The sequence below is a fragment of the Bactrocera dorsalis genome, chromosome 4 (assembly GCF_023373825.1).
Source record: "Bactrocera dorsalis isolate Fly_Bdor chromosome 4, ASM2337382v1, whole genome shotgun sequence".
In the NCBI taxonomy this organism is placed as follows: domain Eukaryota; kingdom Metazoa; phylum Arthropoda; class Insecta; order Diptera; family Tephritidae; genus Bactrocera; species Bactrocera dorsalis.
In genome coordinates, this window is record NC_064306.1 from 3,500,468 (window position 1) to 3,517,561 (window position 17,094).

A 17,094-nucleotide genomic window follows, 5' to 3' on the forward strand; every position below is an offset into this window, starting at 1 on the left:
TCATGTGTGAACGCAGTCTTACCGAACTGTTATCCAAGAAAGTTTTTTACACAGTACAATTTAAAAATCTAATCGAAAATAAATTTAAACGCAAACTTCAAATACCAAATAAACTGACAAATATTTATGTTTTAACTATTTTTTTTTTTTTGTTTTATACACAAAAATTTGAATTTTAACCGCATATTCCAATTTATTGAGCTAATTCGTTATTACATTTTGTTTGGGTTGTCAAATTTCATGCTTCGACGCACAGCACGCGTTCGTAATGTAATATACGTACATACATACATACATGTTTGAACATGCTCGTGCAGGTTTGCATATTCGCGCATGTACATACATATGTATATGTATATAAAACTGCATGTCACAAGTCAAAACGCAATTTTCCACCAATATTCATGATGTTGCAATAACAATAACAAAATAATAGTAGACAAGAAATATTTGTACAACATTTTGAACAAGGCGCATTGGCAAAAACATTACCTGTCGGAAATGTGCAACACAAATATGTCGTGCACATGTGTATGTTTGGTATAAATGGTATTTAAATTAAAAAAGTCGTTTAATTTGCTGACTATCGAATCAGCCCTATAAGTATGCTAAACCGAAATTGCTTTAAATTTACTCACATGCAAACCATTCACAATTATTTGACTATTAGTTTGGCTGCCACTGTATATAAAATGACATTTGCTTTGACGTTTATTTAAATGACAGCTAACGAGATTCACGCGCTTTTTTATTTTTATAATTTTTTTGTGTTTGAATGCGAGGGTTATTTAAAACAAATATGAACAACTTTTGCTGACCAATGCATTTGGCGGCTTTCGTGAATTGCAGTATTTAATTTAATTGTAAATGTAAAGCAAACTGTAATTTCCGTGTGAAAATTGCGATGCACACTTCAATATACACAACCTGCTTTATCTTATCTAGCCAAACACATACATTTTATCATATTGTCATATACGGATCCACCTGCAAACGTAATAAAAGTTAGGCGACCTTCAAGGTCAAACTTAAGGAAATTTTTTTAAAAGATAAATAGGGCACAAAAATATTCTTAAGAAAAGAATTGTACCATACATACATACATATGTACATATTTGGCTACCGCTGCTGCTTAATTATTTATTTTTGAATTTTCCAGCCAGACTTGGGTAACGGGTTTGCGACAAATTGCTAACCAGCCAGGGGCGGTCGTTACGAGTACAACGCGAAATAGTTCAGCAAACATAAAATTCATATACATACATACATATACATATATATTTTTAAATGCATGCATTAACTTTAGTTCTTATTCACCTAAGGCAGCTTTAATAATTTTATTATACAATTGGATGAATTTAATGCTAGTTAAATAGTAATATTTTATGTTTTTAATATGGTTATTATTTTCTTTTATGAACTATTAAACAAATTAAGAATTCTGCTCTACTGTTTGTTTGTTTTTTTTTTTTATATGTTTTCAGCCATGTCTTGCTATTTTGGTTTACCCATTGTATTTAATTAAATTATAAACAATGCATTTACCTTAAATAACTGCACATAGGTTCGTTTTCTTTTTCCGCAACAACAACAGGAACTACTAGTTGCACTAAGATTTTTAACTTATACTTTTTAATTCATTAAATTCACATTTGCATTATTGCGCCGTTTAAACAACATTTTTTGCCTCACGCGGTATACGATGAGATATTACATTTGCCGGCATATAGCCTGTTTCGCCCAAATGGTGGATGCTAACATTACCAGATGGTCTAATAGTTAGCCATGTAATCGAACCATGGTTAATATTGATGCGTAACCATGCTTCCGGAGGCAGTTGCAATGCTCTACATACGAAATAACGTATAACATTAGCGTGACCAATTATCAACGTATGGGAATCATGCTCTTGATCGGGAGCGGCACGATGGAAATAACGTCTGAATGCCGCTTCAATGCGTGCGCCATCTTGGAAGAAATGCTGCTAAAAATAAATAAAAAAAATACGAAGAGAATTTTATATTATTAACAATATATGTTATATTTAACTGAGTGGAACTCACAAATTTCTCGGGACGCCAATGAGAGATAGGCGGTTGTGGTGCTATGGGTGCACCTTCACGTAAGTAAGGGCAGTGTCTCACTTTTTCAGGGTCATACTCAATTTCCTTAAGGATCATCTCCGAAGTTTCTTGTGCCCTAGTCATGGTCGACACGATAATCTTATCCCACTTAATGCCCAGCTCGTGCAAACGTTGCCCTGTATATTTTGCTTGCAATCTACCCAATTCGGTAAGGTGATGGTCTTTGTCGTGTTTGCCATTATCCAAGTATTGACCATGTCGTACGAGCACAATATGGCGTGTCGCTTTCACACGCATTTTCTCCAATTCATTATTGTAACGATTCTCCTCTTGTGGCGAATCATTTTTAATCGGTCGCACACAACTTTTGGGCTCGCGAAAGTCCCAATTGGTGTCCCAGAGTGCACCTTCGGAAACCGGCGTACTGTAAACTGGCAAGGAATTCTGTACTAAGTTCTCAGGTTCGCGCAAACGTTGGTAATAGTAAGCCGATAAACCTGCTCCTGTACCAACAACAATACTGCTTATAATACGTAAATTCTTCAACGTAGCCATAATTTCACGCTTTCAGAGAAAATTGTTGAAATGAGATAACTGTGTGCACCTGAAGAATTTGCAAATTAATGAACTGACAGCGCGGAAAAAACGTAAACAACGCGCTAGTTCTGTAACACTTAATGTCGATAGCTGGTGTATCGATAGCAGGTATATCGATAACCGGAAGGGAAACGAGTAGCAAGTAAAGAATCGAGAAATATCGGTTAGATTTGAATTAAATTAAAAAGGCAGATACTGATTTTGTCTATAATGTTTATAAAGACACAATTTACATTAATTATTAAAATTAGAAATTGTTTTATTTTCACAAAATATTTGACTTCAATCCTTTTTACACTAATTATATCGTGTTCGCTAAAACAAACAAATAAACTACGCCCTTTCGTCTCCGGATTCCTCTTCCTGTGAAGTCGGTCGCACGAACGCAAATCCTCCGTTTAATCCTGCGGACGCGATCTGCAAACGCTGTTCTTTCTTTTGTTTTTTTAACTTCTTCAACGCAATATCGGTAGTCTTCTTGCGTTTTTTCTTCTGTTCCTCTACCACACCATTCTCACTTCCTTCCGCTCTATCTTTCACTTCCTTTTCACTCTGTCCATTCGCTTCTTCGGCATTATCTTCAACATGTTTTCCATTAAGCTTTTGCTTCTCCTTGTTTCGCACTACGGGCAACTTGTATGCCGCACAATAGCGTAGCAGTAACGCCGATGAGTCCGCGCGCATGCCTTGCACCGCTTGTCCAATTGAAACATCGGACAATGTCGATTTCAATTGCAGCCTTTGATGTGTCTTCTGCGCCTGCAGCAGCAGTTGTAACAGCACACTGTACTCTTTTGGCGATACCTCAACGTTGGTGTTGGCAGCTAGTGTTTTAATATGAGTACCGAGAACGTTTTCAATCTCGCCCAATCGCTGTTTGGTGCTCGACACGTCCAAGCGCTGCAAATCATGATTTTTATAGAGTACCTCGAGTATCTCATATATCTGTATGCGGCGGAAAGCGCGTGTTTTCATATTTAGCCCGTCATGCGTTAACGTCACAGCCAAGTTCCATACGCCGGTCCAGCGTAGACGAAAGATATCAGATAGCAGAGTGATATTCACGCTGGGATTTCGCGACTGTAGGAACTCTTGGATATACTCTTGACAAAGCGTCAACACTTTTTTACACTCGACGCTTTTTTCCGCCGCAATTTTATTTGCATTATTCACTAGGAATATAATGCATTTGTTGCGCATTTTATTCATCACCTCAAAAGCGGTTGCTGGTGATTTTTGCTCCACAATTAGACGTATAAATGCGACCAACTCATCCTCCTGCACATCGGCAGTGTCGCATTTCAATGTTGTCAGCTTTTGCAACACTTTTTCCACTTTGGTTTGCAATGGCTTTAGCTCATCGCCCACACAATATGGCAACATATTATATAAGGCCAACATAATTTCGATGGCGATCAGCAATGGTGGTTGCTGCTGCAAATATATTTCAAGTAGATCGAGTACGCGTATGCGGAAATGCATCACTGTGGTGATCTTAACGCGGTAACTCTTCGATTTCTTCGCAGCTGCACCGCCGCCACCCGTCTTGCGCATAGCTTTAAAAGCTTCGGCTAGCGCTTCGTCCAATTTACGACCCTGCTCTTCACTCATGTCATTCAAATCGATCGAAGCCATATCATCGTCATCATCGGCTGCGGTTGGCATGCCACCATGCTCCATTAGCGCTTGTGAGACGGCATTACGAAGTTTATCGGCTGAAGTAGCTTCTTCGTCCTCATCCTCGTCAGCGTCATCATCATCATCGTCTTCGTCATCATCATCTTCATCATCGTCGCCATCATCATCTTCATCAGCATCACTATCGGAAGCAGCATCACTGCCTGCTTTGCCATTTGTAAGCTTCGTTTTGCTTTCCTCATCGGCGCTGTCTTCTTCATTATCTTCATCATCGTCACTCTCTTCGCCGTGCGCACTTAATGGATTATGTCCATCCTTCATGTCTAGTACTGCTAAAATTTGGTGCACGGCTGTCAGATTTAGACTGTCACATAAGTGAGGGAATAGCGCATTCACAATATTACGCAGCGCAATTGCATTCTGTGAGAGTAGATGAAGAAATAGATCCACGACAACCTCAATCCACTCGGGCTCCTCGCTCTGAAATTAAGAAATTAATTGAAAATAACGGTTAAGCTAGTATAAATATAAGGATATTCTAATGTTGTACAAGTCTCACCTCGCCTTCAGCTGTTTTGACGCCTCCTTTAGCCTTTTGCTTGCTCTTGTGTTTCTCTTTTATGCGCTGCATGCACTTAAGCAAGTCCTCTATAGCCGGTCCTGCCATTTCCGGTTCGCGGAATAGCTGTAAGCCCATATTTAGTAGTAATATTTGGAAAACCAGTTCCAATTTATCACTATCAGCTACCGTCTTATGCGGCTTCGACTTCTCCTTTTTCTTACCGCTCGTCTCAGCAACGCTTACGGCTGCGTGCATTTGTCGCCAATATTTCAGTAAGGACTCATCATACTGTTTGATGCGAAAACTTTTTGAGGCGTGCTTTTGCTCAACGCGTTCATTGCAGTATTGCACCAATTTCAAAAGCAGCTGTTTTTCCTGTTTCAAGTCGAGCAAACGACTCTGCATACTGGTATAGAACATATTTTTACATTGTTCGCCAAAATCATTGCTGAAAGCGGAGGCCGCTTCCTTCTTGCATATGACAGCTGATTCTGTAACATGGAAGATGCCACAGGTGAGCAGGAAACGTAATTGCTGTTCGCGCCAGTCGTATTCCTGACGCACGGCTTTATGTGCTAACAAATGCTGTAGCATGAAACCAGCGTTCATGCGTTCGAAATTGAGCCATGTTTCACTCGCATTATCGGCATTCTTCGCCTTGGTGCCGAGAAAGATATCTCGATAGAGTAAATTCAATTGCTTTACGCCCGTTGTGCCCAAAGCATTTATTAATTGATGCACAACGCGTGTGCTCGTATACTTCTCAATGCCAAAAAGGCCAGGCGGTAGTATAAGTCGGCGTATTACGTCCACCAATTGCTCGTCGTCGGCAAGCTTTGTGCAACAACCCACCAAAGCTTCGAAGAAGTCGTCGTAGAAAGCTTTTAGAGTTTCATCTTTCTTTTGCTTTTGATTTTTAAGACCTTCAACCAACAGGCGCATGAAATTCGGACTTAATAGATCTGCAACAACTATTTGCTTTTTCGCCGTCTCCTGCGTTTGTTGCCAACTATTAAATACGTCAGTAGCTATTTTCAGTGTAATCAACTCGCGTAATTTATTGCTTGTTTCTAGACCCGCATCAACCTGTTGCGTCCAGAAGGATTTAAGATTGTTGCTGGTGGCCAAGCAAGCGCCGAAAAGTTCAAAAGCTGGATGTGTTAATTGTTGCATGTTATTGTGTTCCCAAAATAGTCGATACAAGTGTGCATAACTATCGGCATTTAGTAGATCGGCGTTGCCGAAATGTGCCTTTAAAAATTTGGCATTTACGATGTTTGGAAATTTGCGCTGCACAGCAATGAGACAGTGCACGGTTTGCAGTGTTTGTTTCGGCCAAGCGCGTTGCAACTCAATTTGCAACAACGGCCACACTACGGCACTGAATTCTTTTGCTGAAATCTTTTCTATTAACTCTATAAGTAGTGCATAAGCTAGGGATGCATGATAGCTGCGTTGTTTTGTCGACTGTAGTAATGTGTTTATGATACGTTCCAAATGCTCATTATTCTGCAAGTTGTCCAAACGACCAGATTGTTGCAAAGCACCGCAAACTAGTATTTTACCAACAACAGCATCCGCATCGTCCTGCAGCAGCAACAAATAGGCAACAATTACTATTAATTTATCAATTACACTAATATTTATTTACCTTGTTGGCGACAGTGGCCCCCACACTCAGCTCTTTTTGCATTGTGCTAAATATATTTTCCAACGTGATTTCATGTTCGTCGAACGCTTTTAGCAACGCAACCAATCCTGTGTAAAATCCAGCACGCGACGTATTTGTTGCAGCGCCACAGCCACGCACTAAACGTTTCAGCGTGTAGGTCAGTTCCTTTTGTCGCTGTAATGATAGGTTCTTTAAAAACGTGCTTGTTCAACTCAATATTAAATACGTACCTTCTCGGCTTCTTTGGTTTTGCTTAGTTGTTGCAGCAATTGTAACGCAGCTTTCATACGTTTGTCTTCCTCCTCATTTGTTAACTCCTTAAAATGTTGGAATATGGAGTTATTGACTACGTTGGCTGTTTTTTCTACCGTGTGTTGCTCTGCTACAGTCGTTTCTGGCGAGCCATTTGTAACACCGTTGGACACCATTTTGGCTTTCTTTAATACCTTTGCAGCTGGCGGACTACTTTTTTCTACTTCTGCACCATCATCGGCAGGAGGATCCCGCTTCACTGCTTTTTTAGTTGATTTAACTTTCATTTCCTTGAAATTTATTTAATCCTGGAGTTATTTTTACTAGAAAACAATCCACGGTCAACAAGCACATGTGAGGAAATGATTGCCAGACTTGCGCAAAATGCACGTCGCCGAAATGATTGTAGTGTGCTGCCAAGCGTACAAAATTGTGTTAATTTTTGGAGAAATCTTACTTCAATTCTGAAATATAAATCAAAAGCCAACAATTTAATATTTTTCGGAAAAGCCGCTCTCCTGAACCATTACCAATATGTTTTGAAAATATCATTTAAAAGATACAATTGTTTTTAAAAACTCATAATTATTTAATTCTTAACATATCACAGTTTGGCAGGCACTCGTGTTTTTCAATAAGTTTTAGTAGCACTGTTGTAGCTGACATTTGTAGTTTACTGTGTTTTCTTTGCTTAGCACTTTTCAGGGATTGTGCATAAAAATTAAGAAAATACATTAAAAAACAAGTCTGAGTGGAAAGTAAGGTGTGCTGCTTCTTTTGAGTGCTACAACAATGAAGAAAGTATTGATGGTAGCAGAGAAGCCGTCTTTGGCGGCATCGCTTGCTTCTATTCTCTCCAATGGGCGCAGCACGACAAAAAAAGGTATATAACCACCCTCACTTTCCTATAACTAATATAAAAAAAGTGCTTAATATTCGTCCCAACAGCATCAAATAACTCTTGTTCAACTCATGAATGGGTTGGTCCATTCCGTGATGAGCGCAGCGTGCTCTTTCGAATGACGTCAGTGTGCGGTCACGTCATGACACTAGATTTTGTGGGCAAATACAACTCTTGGGATCGTGTAGACCCGGCAGAACTATTTGGCTGTCCAACCGAAAAGAAGGAAGCCAATCCCAAGCAACATATGCGCACATTTTTGGCGTCAGAGGCGCGAGGCTGCGAATATTTAGTGCTCTGGCTCGATTGTGATAAAGAGGGCGAAAATATTTGCTATGAAGTGATGGATGCTGTGTCGCGTGTCATTCCAAATGTATTCAGTCGCAATGTTACATATCGTGCGCACTTTTCTGCCATTACCGATAAGGATATAAAAGGTGCTATGGAGTCACTTGGTTATCCGAATGAAAATGAGTCGAAGTCAGTCGATGCACGACAAGAGCTCGACTTGCGAATCGGCTGTGCATTTACACGCTTCCAAACGAAATTTTTTCAAGGACGCTATGGTGATTTGGATTCTTCTTTGATATCCTACGGACCATGTCAAACGCCCACGTTAGGTTTTTGCGTGAAACGGCATGACGATATACAAACGTTTAAACCGGAAAGTTTTTGGTACCTTCAATTACTGGCGGGACAACCCGAAATTACGTTAGAATGGGCGCGTGGACGCGTATTTAAAAAAGAAATTGCTATAATGTTAATGCAACGTGTAAAGGAACAAAAGGAAGCACTGTAAGCTCTATAGAATTAATAGAATTAAAAGCTGATTTATGTTATTTATTGCCTACTTTTAGGGTGGAGAGCGTAACTTCCAAAGAGCAATTCAAAGGTCGTCCACAGGCTTTAAACACAGTAGAGTTGATGCGTATTTGCAGTTCAGGACTAGGTATCGGTCCTTTTCAAGCTATGCAAATCGCCGAGCGTTTATATACTCAGGGCTACATAAGTTATCCGCGTACAGAAACCAATCAGTATCCAGCGAATTTCGATTTGCAGTGAGTAAACAAAAAATTTTGCCTATCAACAACAATCAAACTCATTTTATACAATTTTAGTGCCGTTCTACGTGTATTGCAACCCTCCAGCGAATTTGGCGAGGAAGCGCGTGGCATATTAAGCGACTTCAATGCGCCACGTAAAGGCAAAGACGCCGGTGACCATCCGCCCATCACGCCCATGAAACTGGCGAATCGTAGCGACTTTGATAAGGACACTTGGCGCGTATACGATTTTATTTGCCGTCATTTCCTCGGTACAGTGTCACGTGATTTGAAATATCGCACTACCACCGCTAAGCTGCGTGTCGGCTTGGAGACATTTTCATGCACCGCAAACGTATTACTTGATCCGGGTTTCACCAAAGTAATGACCTGGCAGGCATTCGGCCGTGACGAGGCTATACCACCCTTTGTGGAGGGTGAGAAAGTGACTATAAACGATGTACGCTTGGCGGAATCTCAAACTGGACCACCGGACTACCTCACCGAAGCCGAATTGATCACGTTGATGGAGCAACATGGCATTGGCACAGATGCCTCCATACCGGTGCATATCAACAACATTTCACAGCGTAATTACGTGCGCATCGAGACCGGACGCAAGCTGATACCAACAACGCTGGGAATCGTGCTGGTGCATGGCTATCAGAAGGTATTTCGTTTTTGGCAATTAAAACTTTTCGTTTCAAAACATATAATTTCTGCAGATTGATCCGGAGCTCGTCTTGCCCACTATGCGTTCTGAGGTCGAGCGCATGCTGAATCTTATTGCCAAAGGCTCAGCGGATTTTCACGCTGTGCTGCGACATGCCATCGAAATATTCCGACTGAAGTTTTTGTTCTTCGTCAAAAACATCACCAGTATGGATAGCTTGTTTGAGGTCTCTTTCTCGCCATTAGCCGAAACGGGCAAGGCGCACTCGCGTTGCGGCAAGTGTCGACGATACATGAAATATATACAAGTAAAGCAAATTTTCACACTTACATACATTAACTTAAAATGCAAATATTTCTGTTTATTATTTTAAATTTTTTTTGGCTATTTTTTATTTCTATATATATTTTTAAATTTATTTTTTCATTACTTTAATTTTTTTAATTTTTGTTTTATTTTATTTTTTGTATTTAATTTGTTTTTTTATTTATTTTTTTTGTATTATTATTTTATTTATTTTTTTTGTATTATTATTTTATTTATTTTTATTATTTTTTTATATTTTTAATTTTTAATTTTTTTTATTGATTTTTATATTTTTAAATTTCGTACTTAATTTTTTTTATTAAATTTCTCATTTAATTTTTTAGACAAAACCCGCGCGCTTGCATTGCTCTCAATGTGACGAAACATATTCGTTGCCGAACGGCGGTAATGTTAAAGTCTATCGTGAATTCAAATGTCCGCTGGACGATTTCGAATTGTTGGCATTTACCACCGGCGCCAAGGGACGCTCATATCCATTCTGCCCGTACTGCTACAATCATCCACCTTTCAGGGATATGCCCAAAAATGGCGGTTGCAACTCTTGCACGCATCCCACCTGCCCGCACTCGCTCAATACACTGGGTATATCCAGTTGTGTGGAGTGTGAGCATGGCATACTCGTGCTGGACTGCACATTGGCGCCCAGTTGGAAGTTGGGCTGCAATCGTTGCGATGTCATAATCAACTGTTTCAAGGGCGCCACCAAAGTGTCGGTGGAAGGTTAGCCAGCATTACTTATATAACTTATTTTTACTATAATTGTTAAATTCTCCAGAACAAAAGTGCACGGAATGCGGCGCTCAACTAGTCAATGTAGTATACAAATCGGATAAGACAAAGTTCAAGGACAGCACTGAAGAGAAGAGCGGCTGTGTCTTCTGTTCCAACGATTTTGCGCATCTTGTGGAGAAACATCGCGCGGTCGCATCGCGTCCAGTGAATGTACGTGGTGGCGCGCGTGGTGGTGGGCGTGGTGGTGCTAAAGGTGGACGCGGTGGTGCAGGCGCTGGACGTGGCGGACGTGGACCGCGTCAGCCAAAGGACAAAATGGCCCAATTAGCAGCATATTTCGTTTAATTTAGGCACAACGAGTTGGAGAAGTATGTATATTTATGCATTTTGCAAGAAGTAGCGCGTCGTGTTGCAACTTATGCGGTCTAAGCCAATCAGTAGTTAATGAAATGTACAGTTTTGTCTTGTATGACTTTTTATATATAAATTATACATATATACATACATACATGTAACGTTAACGTATAAGTTCAATGTATACGTACTTGTAATTGCATTTACTAAATAATGAAGAAACTTATATATACATACAAAAAATGCGGCTTGAACTACTTAAATTGTAATAAAATGGATGTAAGAGAGTTAAATACGTAAGTTATGGTAAAAAACGCTGAAAATTTCTTTTATAAGGAGCAGATGATGAAATTAAATAAGAAAGTGAAACAGAAATATACATTCTTTTATTTTATTTTATTTTTTTTTTGTTATTTTTCAAATTTTTTTTTTTTTTATTTTATTTTATTTTTTTTTATTTCTTTGGTTTTATTTTTATTTTATTATCATTTATTTATTTATTTTTTACTTTAATTTGTTTTGTGTTCATTTATTATTTGTTCATGTTTCGCCCTTTAAAAATATTTCCCTTCATAAATAATATTCTCGGTTTTGCATTTTACTAACCGCAAGTTTCATAAAAATGAGCGCACACTCCAATTAATCACCTCACGAAAATAATTGACAGTTTACACAGAAGCCACAGGTTAGCAAGACGCCTACAAAAACAACTCTCCACCCCAAAAATGTAAACATGTTAAAAAGTTAATTTCAAGCTGCATAAATATGCATTTCCAATTTGTTAGTGTTGAACTGTGTTGACGTGCCGCCTACTGAGGGCCACCCCACAGTTGCCTTGAACGAGTCACAGAGAAGTAACCACAAACTTTTCCAAGTAATACTAGTAAATTTGTGTTTATAACTGACATGTGTGGGTGTGTTTATGTAATTGTGTGCATGTGTGGGTGTGTTTATGTAATCAGTGTATGGATTAATGGGTGGGAATTGTGCAGATTGCAACCTTGTAGGGCGCTGTACATGAATGTCAGGTACAATGCATGCACTCTGTAGCCGCATATCCACATGTAGACACATAGGCGGATTTCTTATAGCACAAACATGCATATATGTACATATAAACATATGTACATATATGTGAATGTCATGTTGAACTTGTAACTGAAATTAAAACTTATAACTTTTCGAAAAAAATTTAAGAACTTGATCATTGTTACTTCCCACAATTAATTCTTCTAATGTCAAAGTTAAATTATAAAAAAAGAGGCGAAAAACGCGCTATTTTATAATATGTTGCTTTGCGGGAGCTTAGTAATAGTCGTCCATTGCTGTGAAGTATTTCTGAAAACTTTTTTTAAAACACATATAACTTTGTCACACTCATTGTGGCATACCGGACACTCTCTTCTATAAAGCTATGCGTTTACATACATATATTCACAACAACATTAATTTCAAATTTTAAGAATGCACTAAGCGAGTGTGTAATCACAGATGGTGTATAAACATATCTCCATTGTTGACGTTTTTTTTTTAATTTACGTTGCATTGTTTACATTTATTTATGTGCATCTAGCATTAATGTTGCTAGTAATGACGTCAAATTGGTTTCCGCTAAAGAGATTTATTATATTTAACTTTTGATTTAATTGAATATCTTCTATAGTTAAAGGTTAGTTTTTAAAACAAAACGTGATTGAATAGCGTATATTTACATATTGTTCATTTTTTTACTTTAATTGTGGAAATTACAGTACTATAATAGTAATTGATTTACACTTGCGAACACACTTCTTTTGGCCTTTACTAAAATATTTCAAATATTCCGTTTAGTATTGTAAATGAAATAATTTAACATCGCGCACTATTTAAAAACTTCCCGTTATCCTTTTCGTAACGTTACTTCAATTTAGCATACATACATACCGTGAATAATATTGTATCATTTCATTCTTGCTATTCTGCTGATGCCTGCGACGGTTTACTTGCAATTCGAAAGAGTTTAGCAACGAACCTTATTTGATAACACACTGTAATGGCTAACACACTTGATATTGCCATCAATTTATGCCTGATAATGAATATTTTAACACATTTCATTTAAATTATAAATTGTGTATTAATATTAATGGAACACATGGCTTTTAAAATTGCGGCTCAAATTCGTATGTAAATAATAACGATTAATCGATATGACATTGCCGTTAGGATAGGCGATAATAATAGTAGGTGTGCACGTGCATGCATGAACATATGTGAATTGTTATATTTAAATGTAAATTAAAATACAAAATAAAATAAAAACAATAATATGAAAACAAAATACGCAAAATGTAAAGTAAACAAACTTTAGATTATAAATTTGTTTGTATATAACTACTGGCAATGACAAATACTGATTAAGTTCTTATCAAAACACACGATTTAGTTTTTTACTCACATTTTACTCACACTTAACTTTGCATTTATTCAGCTTTTAATTAGCTAATGTTACGCTTTCTGCTATGATTTTGTTATATTTGCTTAACAATTTACATTTTAACTATTACCTAATTACAATTAAAACCAATTACGTCATTAAGCGCTATAAATTGATTTAATCGCACTTCGTACGAGACCGCTGTTAGTTAACTCCACTCGTGTCATATGGCTTTATGGACATACATACATATGTGGATACATACATATGTAAATTTGTTCTCGGGTCTCGTTTCAATTAATGGCATATAAAAATAAAAAGCGTTACGTTTAAATTTAGCGCAGGCTTTTTTTAAACCAAATGTTATTTGAAAAAAAAAATTATTTTATATGCTTTCACTCTTTCTAGTTACATTGAGCAAGTTGAAAGACACAATCAGCAATGAAAATGTTAATAAATTAAAGAAAATTACATCATCTTATGGAATACAGGGGTGATACTTATTATAAAAAAATCAAAATCTTTTCAGCTGTAATTGCAATAATTATGCGTAAAATTGTTAAGTATATGCATATTTTTGGTTTTTCGATTTTTGAAGATATGTTATACGAGTATGTACGAATATGTAAATAAAAAAATCTCAGCATATCAGCCTTGTGTACTTTCCATTGGTCCGCAACATTGGTGTTTATTTATAATTTTAACATATTTGTCGCTTCCATTATGAAACAATAGCATATATTGTACGCACAAAAATCGCCATTGATAAGTAAACATGCACATATGTAAATATATTTTTTTTTATAATTTTTTAATATTTTTGTGGAGTTTCTCTAGGCCATTTAGAGTCAACGAAAAAACTGTCAATTTCTCTCCTTGCCATGTGGCGAATGACAACTTTTATCTTTACTTTACGCAAATTACGTTTACGAAGACTTTGGCGGATATACCGTAATTATGCTACCAAATGCGTTATAACTGTTAACAAATCAAAATAAGTGAAAATAAACAAAAGTCAGAAATACAAATGCTCATTTAAATAAGCAAAACATTTAATTGTGTTGTAGAAAGAGAAAAACACTATTTTTTTTACAAATTACAAAGAATCATTTGTAGAATTTTCGGCATGAAGTAGTTTAAAATAACATTTTTGAGCAATAAAAACCACATCAAAGGTCAAAAATCTGTTAATAGCTAGCCACAACTACTTCATTTACAATAATTTATTGTTTTTGCTTACTTACAAGCAAATACTAAACTTAAAATGTATTTGCTTACTCATTTCTGCTTGTTCACATTACAAAATCATCCGCAAAGTGACACTTTTTCGGCACAATCGGCACTAATGGCATGCGTCTTCGAAATAGGTCTTTGAAAAAGTAGCGGCGGGCGGTGGTGGGCGCAATGAGAGCGCTCCCGCATAGAATAAAGCAAAGCATTGTTATTTTATTTGCACTTATGAGTAGACAAGCGCTAGCAGCAAGAAGGGCAGCAATGCACACGTTCGGCCATGAGCGGGTGTGTGTAGATATCGACATATGCTGTTTCAGTTAAATATGTATGAAAATTTGAGCAAATTAGAAACATGTAGTTTTATTTGATTTCAAAAAAGTTTACAAAACGTTTTGCTAGTAAAACGTAAACAGTTATCATACATACAAACGAAATGTTTTGACTATTTACAATGCACAGAAATACTACACTAACCCATGACCGTCGGAATAGCTGATTTTGTAAAAATTCTCACGCAAACAAAGCGTAAAACAATAAAAACAAAAGGTGCGTCTTTTTGTGCACAAATTTTCCTCCGAAGTCTTCTAGTTGTTCTGGCTTGACAGGAAACTTTATGCCTTATTGACGTCTTAGCTCATACAGGGGATTGATAAGACCCCACTAAAAGATTTTCAGCACTTTTTTGAGAATACAAAGCTTTTATTTATTCGGAACATAAATTCGGAGAACGGATCTGAGAACTCTGGAGCATATAAGGTTAAGAAACTTTACTTTATCCGACATATACTTAAGTACCGAGGAGGAAACTGAGATGACAAAGACATATAGGATCGAAAACTATATCCAGCCAAGGACTGTCTCCAGAAATAACTAACCTCACTTTACCAGCTCAAGTTTTCTAATAGATTGCAAAGCTCAGCTATTTACAGGTTCGAATCTATCGTACTTTTTATATGTGTTTAGTCAAGTGTGCTCAATGGAAGCCGGCACTAACACAGGCAAACACGCACTAATCAGCAAGTCTAGTTTTGGCGGCAGAGATTCTAAAGCCGATGCGTTACTTGCTAATAAGCCTCTAAAATTGATTTCCACCAAAAAAATGGGAAAACAAAAACTTTCGTCTAAATAATTTGCGCCTCGGCGTGTCAAATAAGCAACAACAATTGCAAAAACATTACAAATTTTGTCAACAACAACAACAAAAGGCGTACTTATGCGCAAAGCGGCTAGTTTGAAAGTCTGAGAAACGCCGTGTTGCCGCCCCAACAGACAAGCGTACAACAACAGAGCCACTTCCAGCAGATATAAAAGCCGTTAAGCAACTGGCAAACGACATTCAGTCACTCGAATTCGCAGTTAAAGGTAGTTAGCTAACGGAAAGTGCTAAAATTCTACGTGTGCGGCAAAAAACGAAGTAAAACGAATAAAAAACATGAAGTGCGCTGTAAGTGTCGAAAGCGAAAGGATACCACTGTGTTCACAAATATAAAGGATTAACTCTAAAAAGTGTACTGGATTTACAAAAATTAACTCGTATTTGTTTTCTTGTGCTTATTTTTCCCTTCCCTGTGCGCCTTCAGCCCTTAATCGCAGCTTTGCTCGCAATTTGCGCCATCACAACTACAACCTATGCCGAAACCGCGTTGGATAGTGAGATAGCAGCGTCCGCGAATGGCGACGAGCAGCTGGAGGAAGCAGCCAGCAGCCTGAATCCGCTGGAGGACACACATAAGCAAGAGAAACGTTACATTGGTGGCGCTTGGGATCCGTATTCGTCGCGTCTCGGACTCGGCTTGGGTAGGCGACACTGGAACTGCGTCTTAAAAATGTTAGAAATTTAATTTTTCTTCTACTTTAAAGATGGCACCTCCGGTTATGGCGGCTATGGTGGTTACGGCAGTTATGCTGGCGCCGCTGGACTAGGTGGACTCAGCGGCTATGGTGGTTACGGCGCTTACGGCGGTTATGGCAACTATGCTGGTTACGGCTCTGCTGGCTATGGTCCTTATGGCGGCTATGGCAGCCCTTATGCATACTACAATGCACGCTTCGGTGGCGGTTATCCTTACTCGCGCTTGGGCTACAATTATCCATCTAACTACTACAGCGGTTACACCAACAGCGTGGTAGGTGGGGGCTTAGGCGGCTATGCTGGTGGTGTAGTGCCGCCCGTAGGTGGTGTTGCTGCCGGCACTGGCTATCAGTATGGACCGGGCATTTCGGGCACAGTCTACTAAAGTCGTAATAACGTAAAACGGACCTTGAGCGTATGCGTTTGTTGCGCGCAAACTCGAACAAGGCTGAATTGATCGCGGAGTACTGCCTAGAATTTCGATTTTTGTAATGCATACTGATTAAATAGAATAAATTAAAAGTATTATTATTTAAAAAAATTGAAGGTTTTTCTTTCTAATTAGAATTTATAGAATAAGAATTCTATAAAAGTCTAAAAAATTTAAATCACGTAGAAAAATTGTTTGAAAAATAAATATAAATAATATTAAAATTAAAAAGAATCGTTTATATGAAAAAAATAATAATGATAAAAATAAAATATTTAAAAATAAAAACTAAACTAGGGTTTAAATACTATTTTTTTGTTTTTTAATA

At 37.7% G+C, this 17,094-nt stretch overlaps 4 protein-coding genes across 5 annotated transcripts; 2 read left to right on the forward strand and 2 right to left on the reverse strand.

Annotated features, from left to right (window-relative positions):
* Positions 1-1,430: 1,430 nt before the first annotated feature.
* Positions 1,431-2,735, reverse strand: LOC105231996 (serine/threonine-protein phosphatase Pgam5, mitochondrial). 2 transcript variants are annotated; one of them, XM_011213538.4, is made up of 2 exons: positions 2,064-2,735; positions 1,431-1,981 (listed from the first exon to the last, which is right to left on the reverse strand). In XM_011213538.4, exons 1-2 carry the CDS (start codon positions 2,637-2,639, stop codon positions 1,670-1,672), a joined length of 888 nt encoding a protein of 295 aa, XP_011211840.2. In that variant the 5' UTR covers positions 2,640-2,735; the 3' UTR covers positions 1,431-1,669. The 2 variants fall into 2 exon arrangements, with proteins under 2 accessions (XP_011211840.2, XP_011211839.2); XM_011213537.4 differs by having other exon boundaries at positions 1,431-1,984; positions 2,064-2,734.
* Positions 2,736-2,915: 180 nt separating this feature from the next.
* LOC105231997 (myb-binding protein 1A) lies at positions 2,916-7,249 on the reverse strand. Its single transcript, XM_011213541.4, has 4 exons — positions 6,784-7,249; positions 6,533-6,727; positions 4,879-6,468; positions 2,916-4,799 (listed from the first exon to the last, which is right to left on the reverse strand). Exons 1-4 carry the CDS (start codon positions 7,090-7,092, stop codon positions 3,015-3,017), a joined length of 3,879 nt encoding a protein of 1,292 aa, XP_011211843.2. The 5' UTR covers positions 7,093-7,249; the 3' UTR covers positions 2,916-3,014.
* Positions 7,250-7,440: 191 nt separating this feature from the next.
* On the forward strand, positions 7,441-11,210 carry LOC105231998 (DNA topoisomerase 3-beta). The gene is made up of 7 exons (XM_049455909.1): positions 7,441-7,688; positions 7,754-8,501; positions 8,564-8,764; positions 8,825-9,419; positions 9,475-9,729; positions 10,073-10,469; positions 10,525-11,210. The coding sequence occupies exons 1-7, from the start codon at positions 7,598-7,600 to the stop codon at positions 10,824-10,826; spliced, it is 2,589 nt and encodes an 862-aa protein (XP_049311866.1). The 5' UTR covers positions 7,441-7,597; the 3' UTR covers positions 10,827-11,210.
* A 4,567-nt stretch (positions 11,211-15,777) lies between these two features.
* Positions 15,778-16,905, forward strand: LOC105231999 (claw keratin). The gene is made up of 3 exons (XM_011213543.4): positions 15,778-15,928; positions 16,065-16,281; positions 16,345-16,905. Exons 1-3 carry the CDS (start codon positions 15,917-15,919, stop codon positions 16,719-16,721), a joined length of 606 nt encoding a protein of 201 aa, XP_011211845.1. The 5' UTR covers positions 15,778-15,916; the 3' UTR covers positions 16,722-16,905.
* The last annotated feature ends 189 nt before the right edge of the window (positions 16,906-17,094 follow it).

What these genes read in the sequence shown, in the direction of transcription:
- LOC105231996 (XM_011213537.4), bottom strand. Translation starts at nt 2,639, where the DNA reads ATGGCTACGTTGAAGAATTTACGTATTATAAGCAGTATTGTTGTTGGT. An exon ending in ATTGGCGTCCCGAGAAATTT is followed by an intron (nt 1,985 to 2,063) that starts GTGAGTTCCACT and finishes ATTTATTTTTAG; the next exon opens with CAGCATTTCTTCCAAGATGG.
- LOC105231997 (XM_011213541.4), bottom strand. Translation starts at nt 7,092, where the DNA reads ATGAAAGTTAAATCAACTAAAAAAGCAGTGAAGCGGGATCCTCCTGCC. An exon ending in AAACCAAAGAAGCCGAGAAG is followed by an intron (nt 6,728 to 6,783) that starts GTACGTATTTAA and finishes CTATCATTACAG; the next exon opens with CGACAAAAGGAACTGACCTA. An exon ending in TCAAAACAGCTGAAGGCGAG is followed by an intron (nt 4,800 to 4,878) that starts GTGAGACTTGTA and finishes TCTTAATTTCAG; the next exon opens with AGCGAGGAGCCCGAGTGGAT.
- LOC105231998 (XM_049455909.1), top strand. Translation starts at nt 7,598, where the DNA reads ATGAAGAAAGTATTGATGGTAGCAGAGAAGCCGTCTTTGGCGGCATCG. An exon ending in TGGTGCATGGCTATCAGAAG is followed by an intron (nt 9,420 to 9,474) that starts GTATTTCGTTTT and finishes TAATTTCTGCAG; the next exon opens with ATTGATCCGGAGCTCGTCTT. An exon ending in GATACATGAAATATATACAA is followed by an intron (nt 9,730 to 10,072) that starts GTAAAGCAAATT and finishes TTAATTTTTTAG; the next exon opens with ACAAAACCCGCGCGCTTGCA.
- LOC105231999 (XM_011213543.4), top strand. An exon ending in GCGTCTCGGACTCGGCTTGG is followed by an intron (nt 16,282 to 16,344) that starts GTAGGCGACACT and finishes TCTACTTTAAAG; the next exon opens with ATGGCACCTCCGGTTATGGC.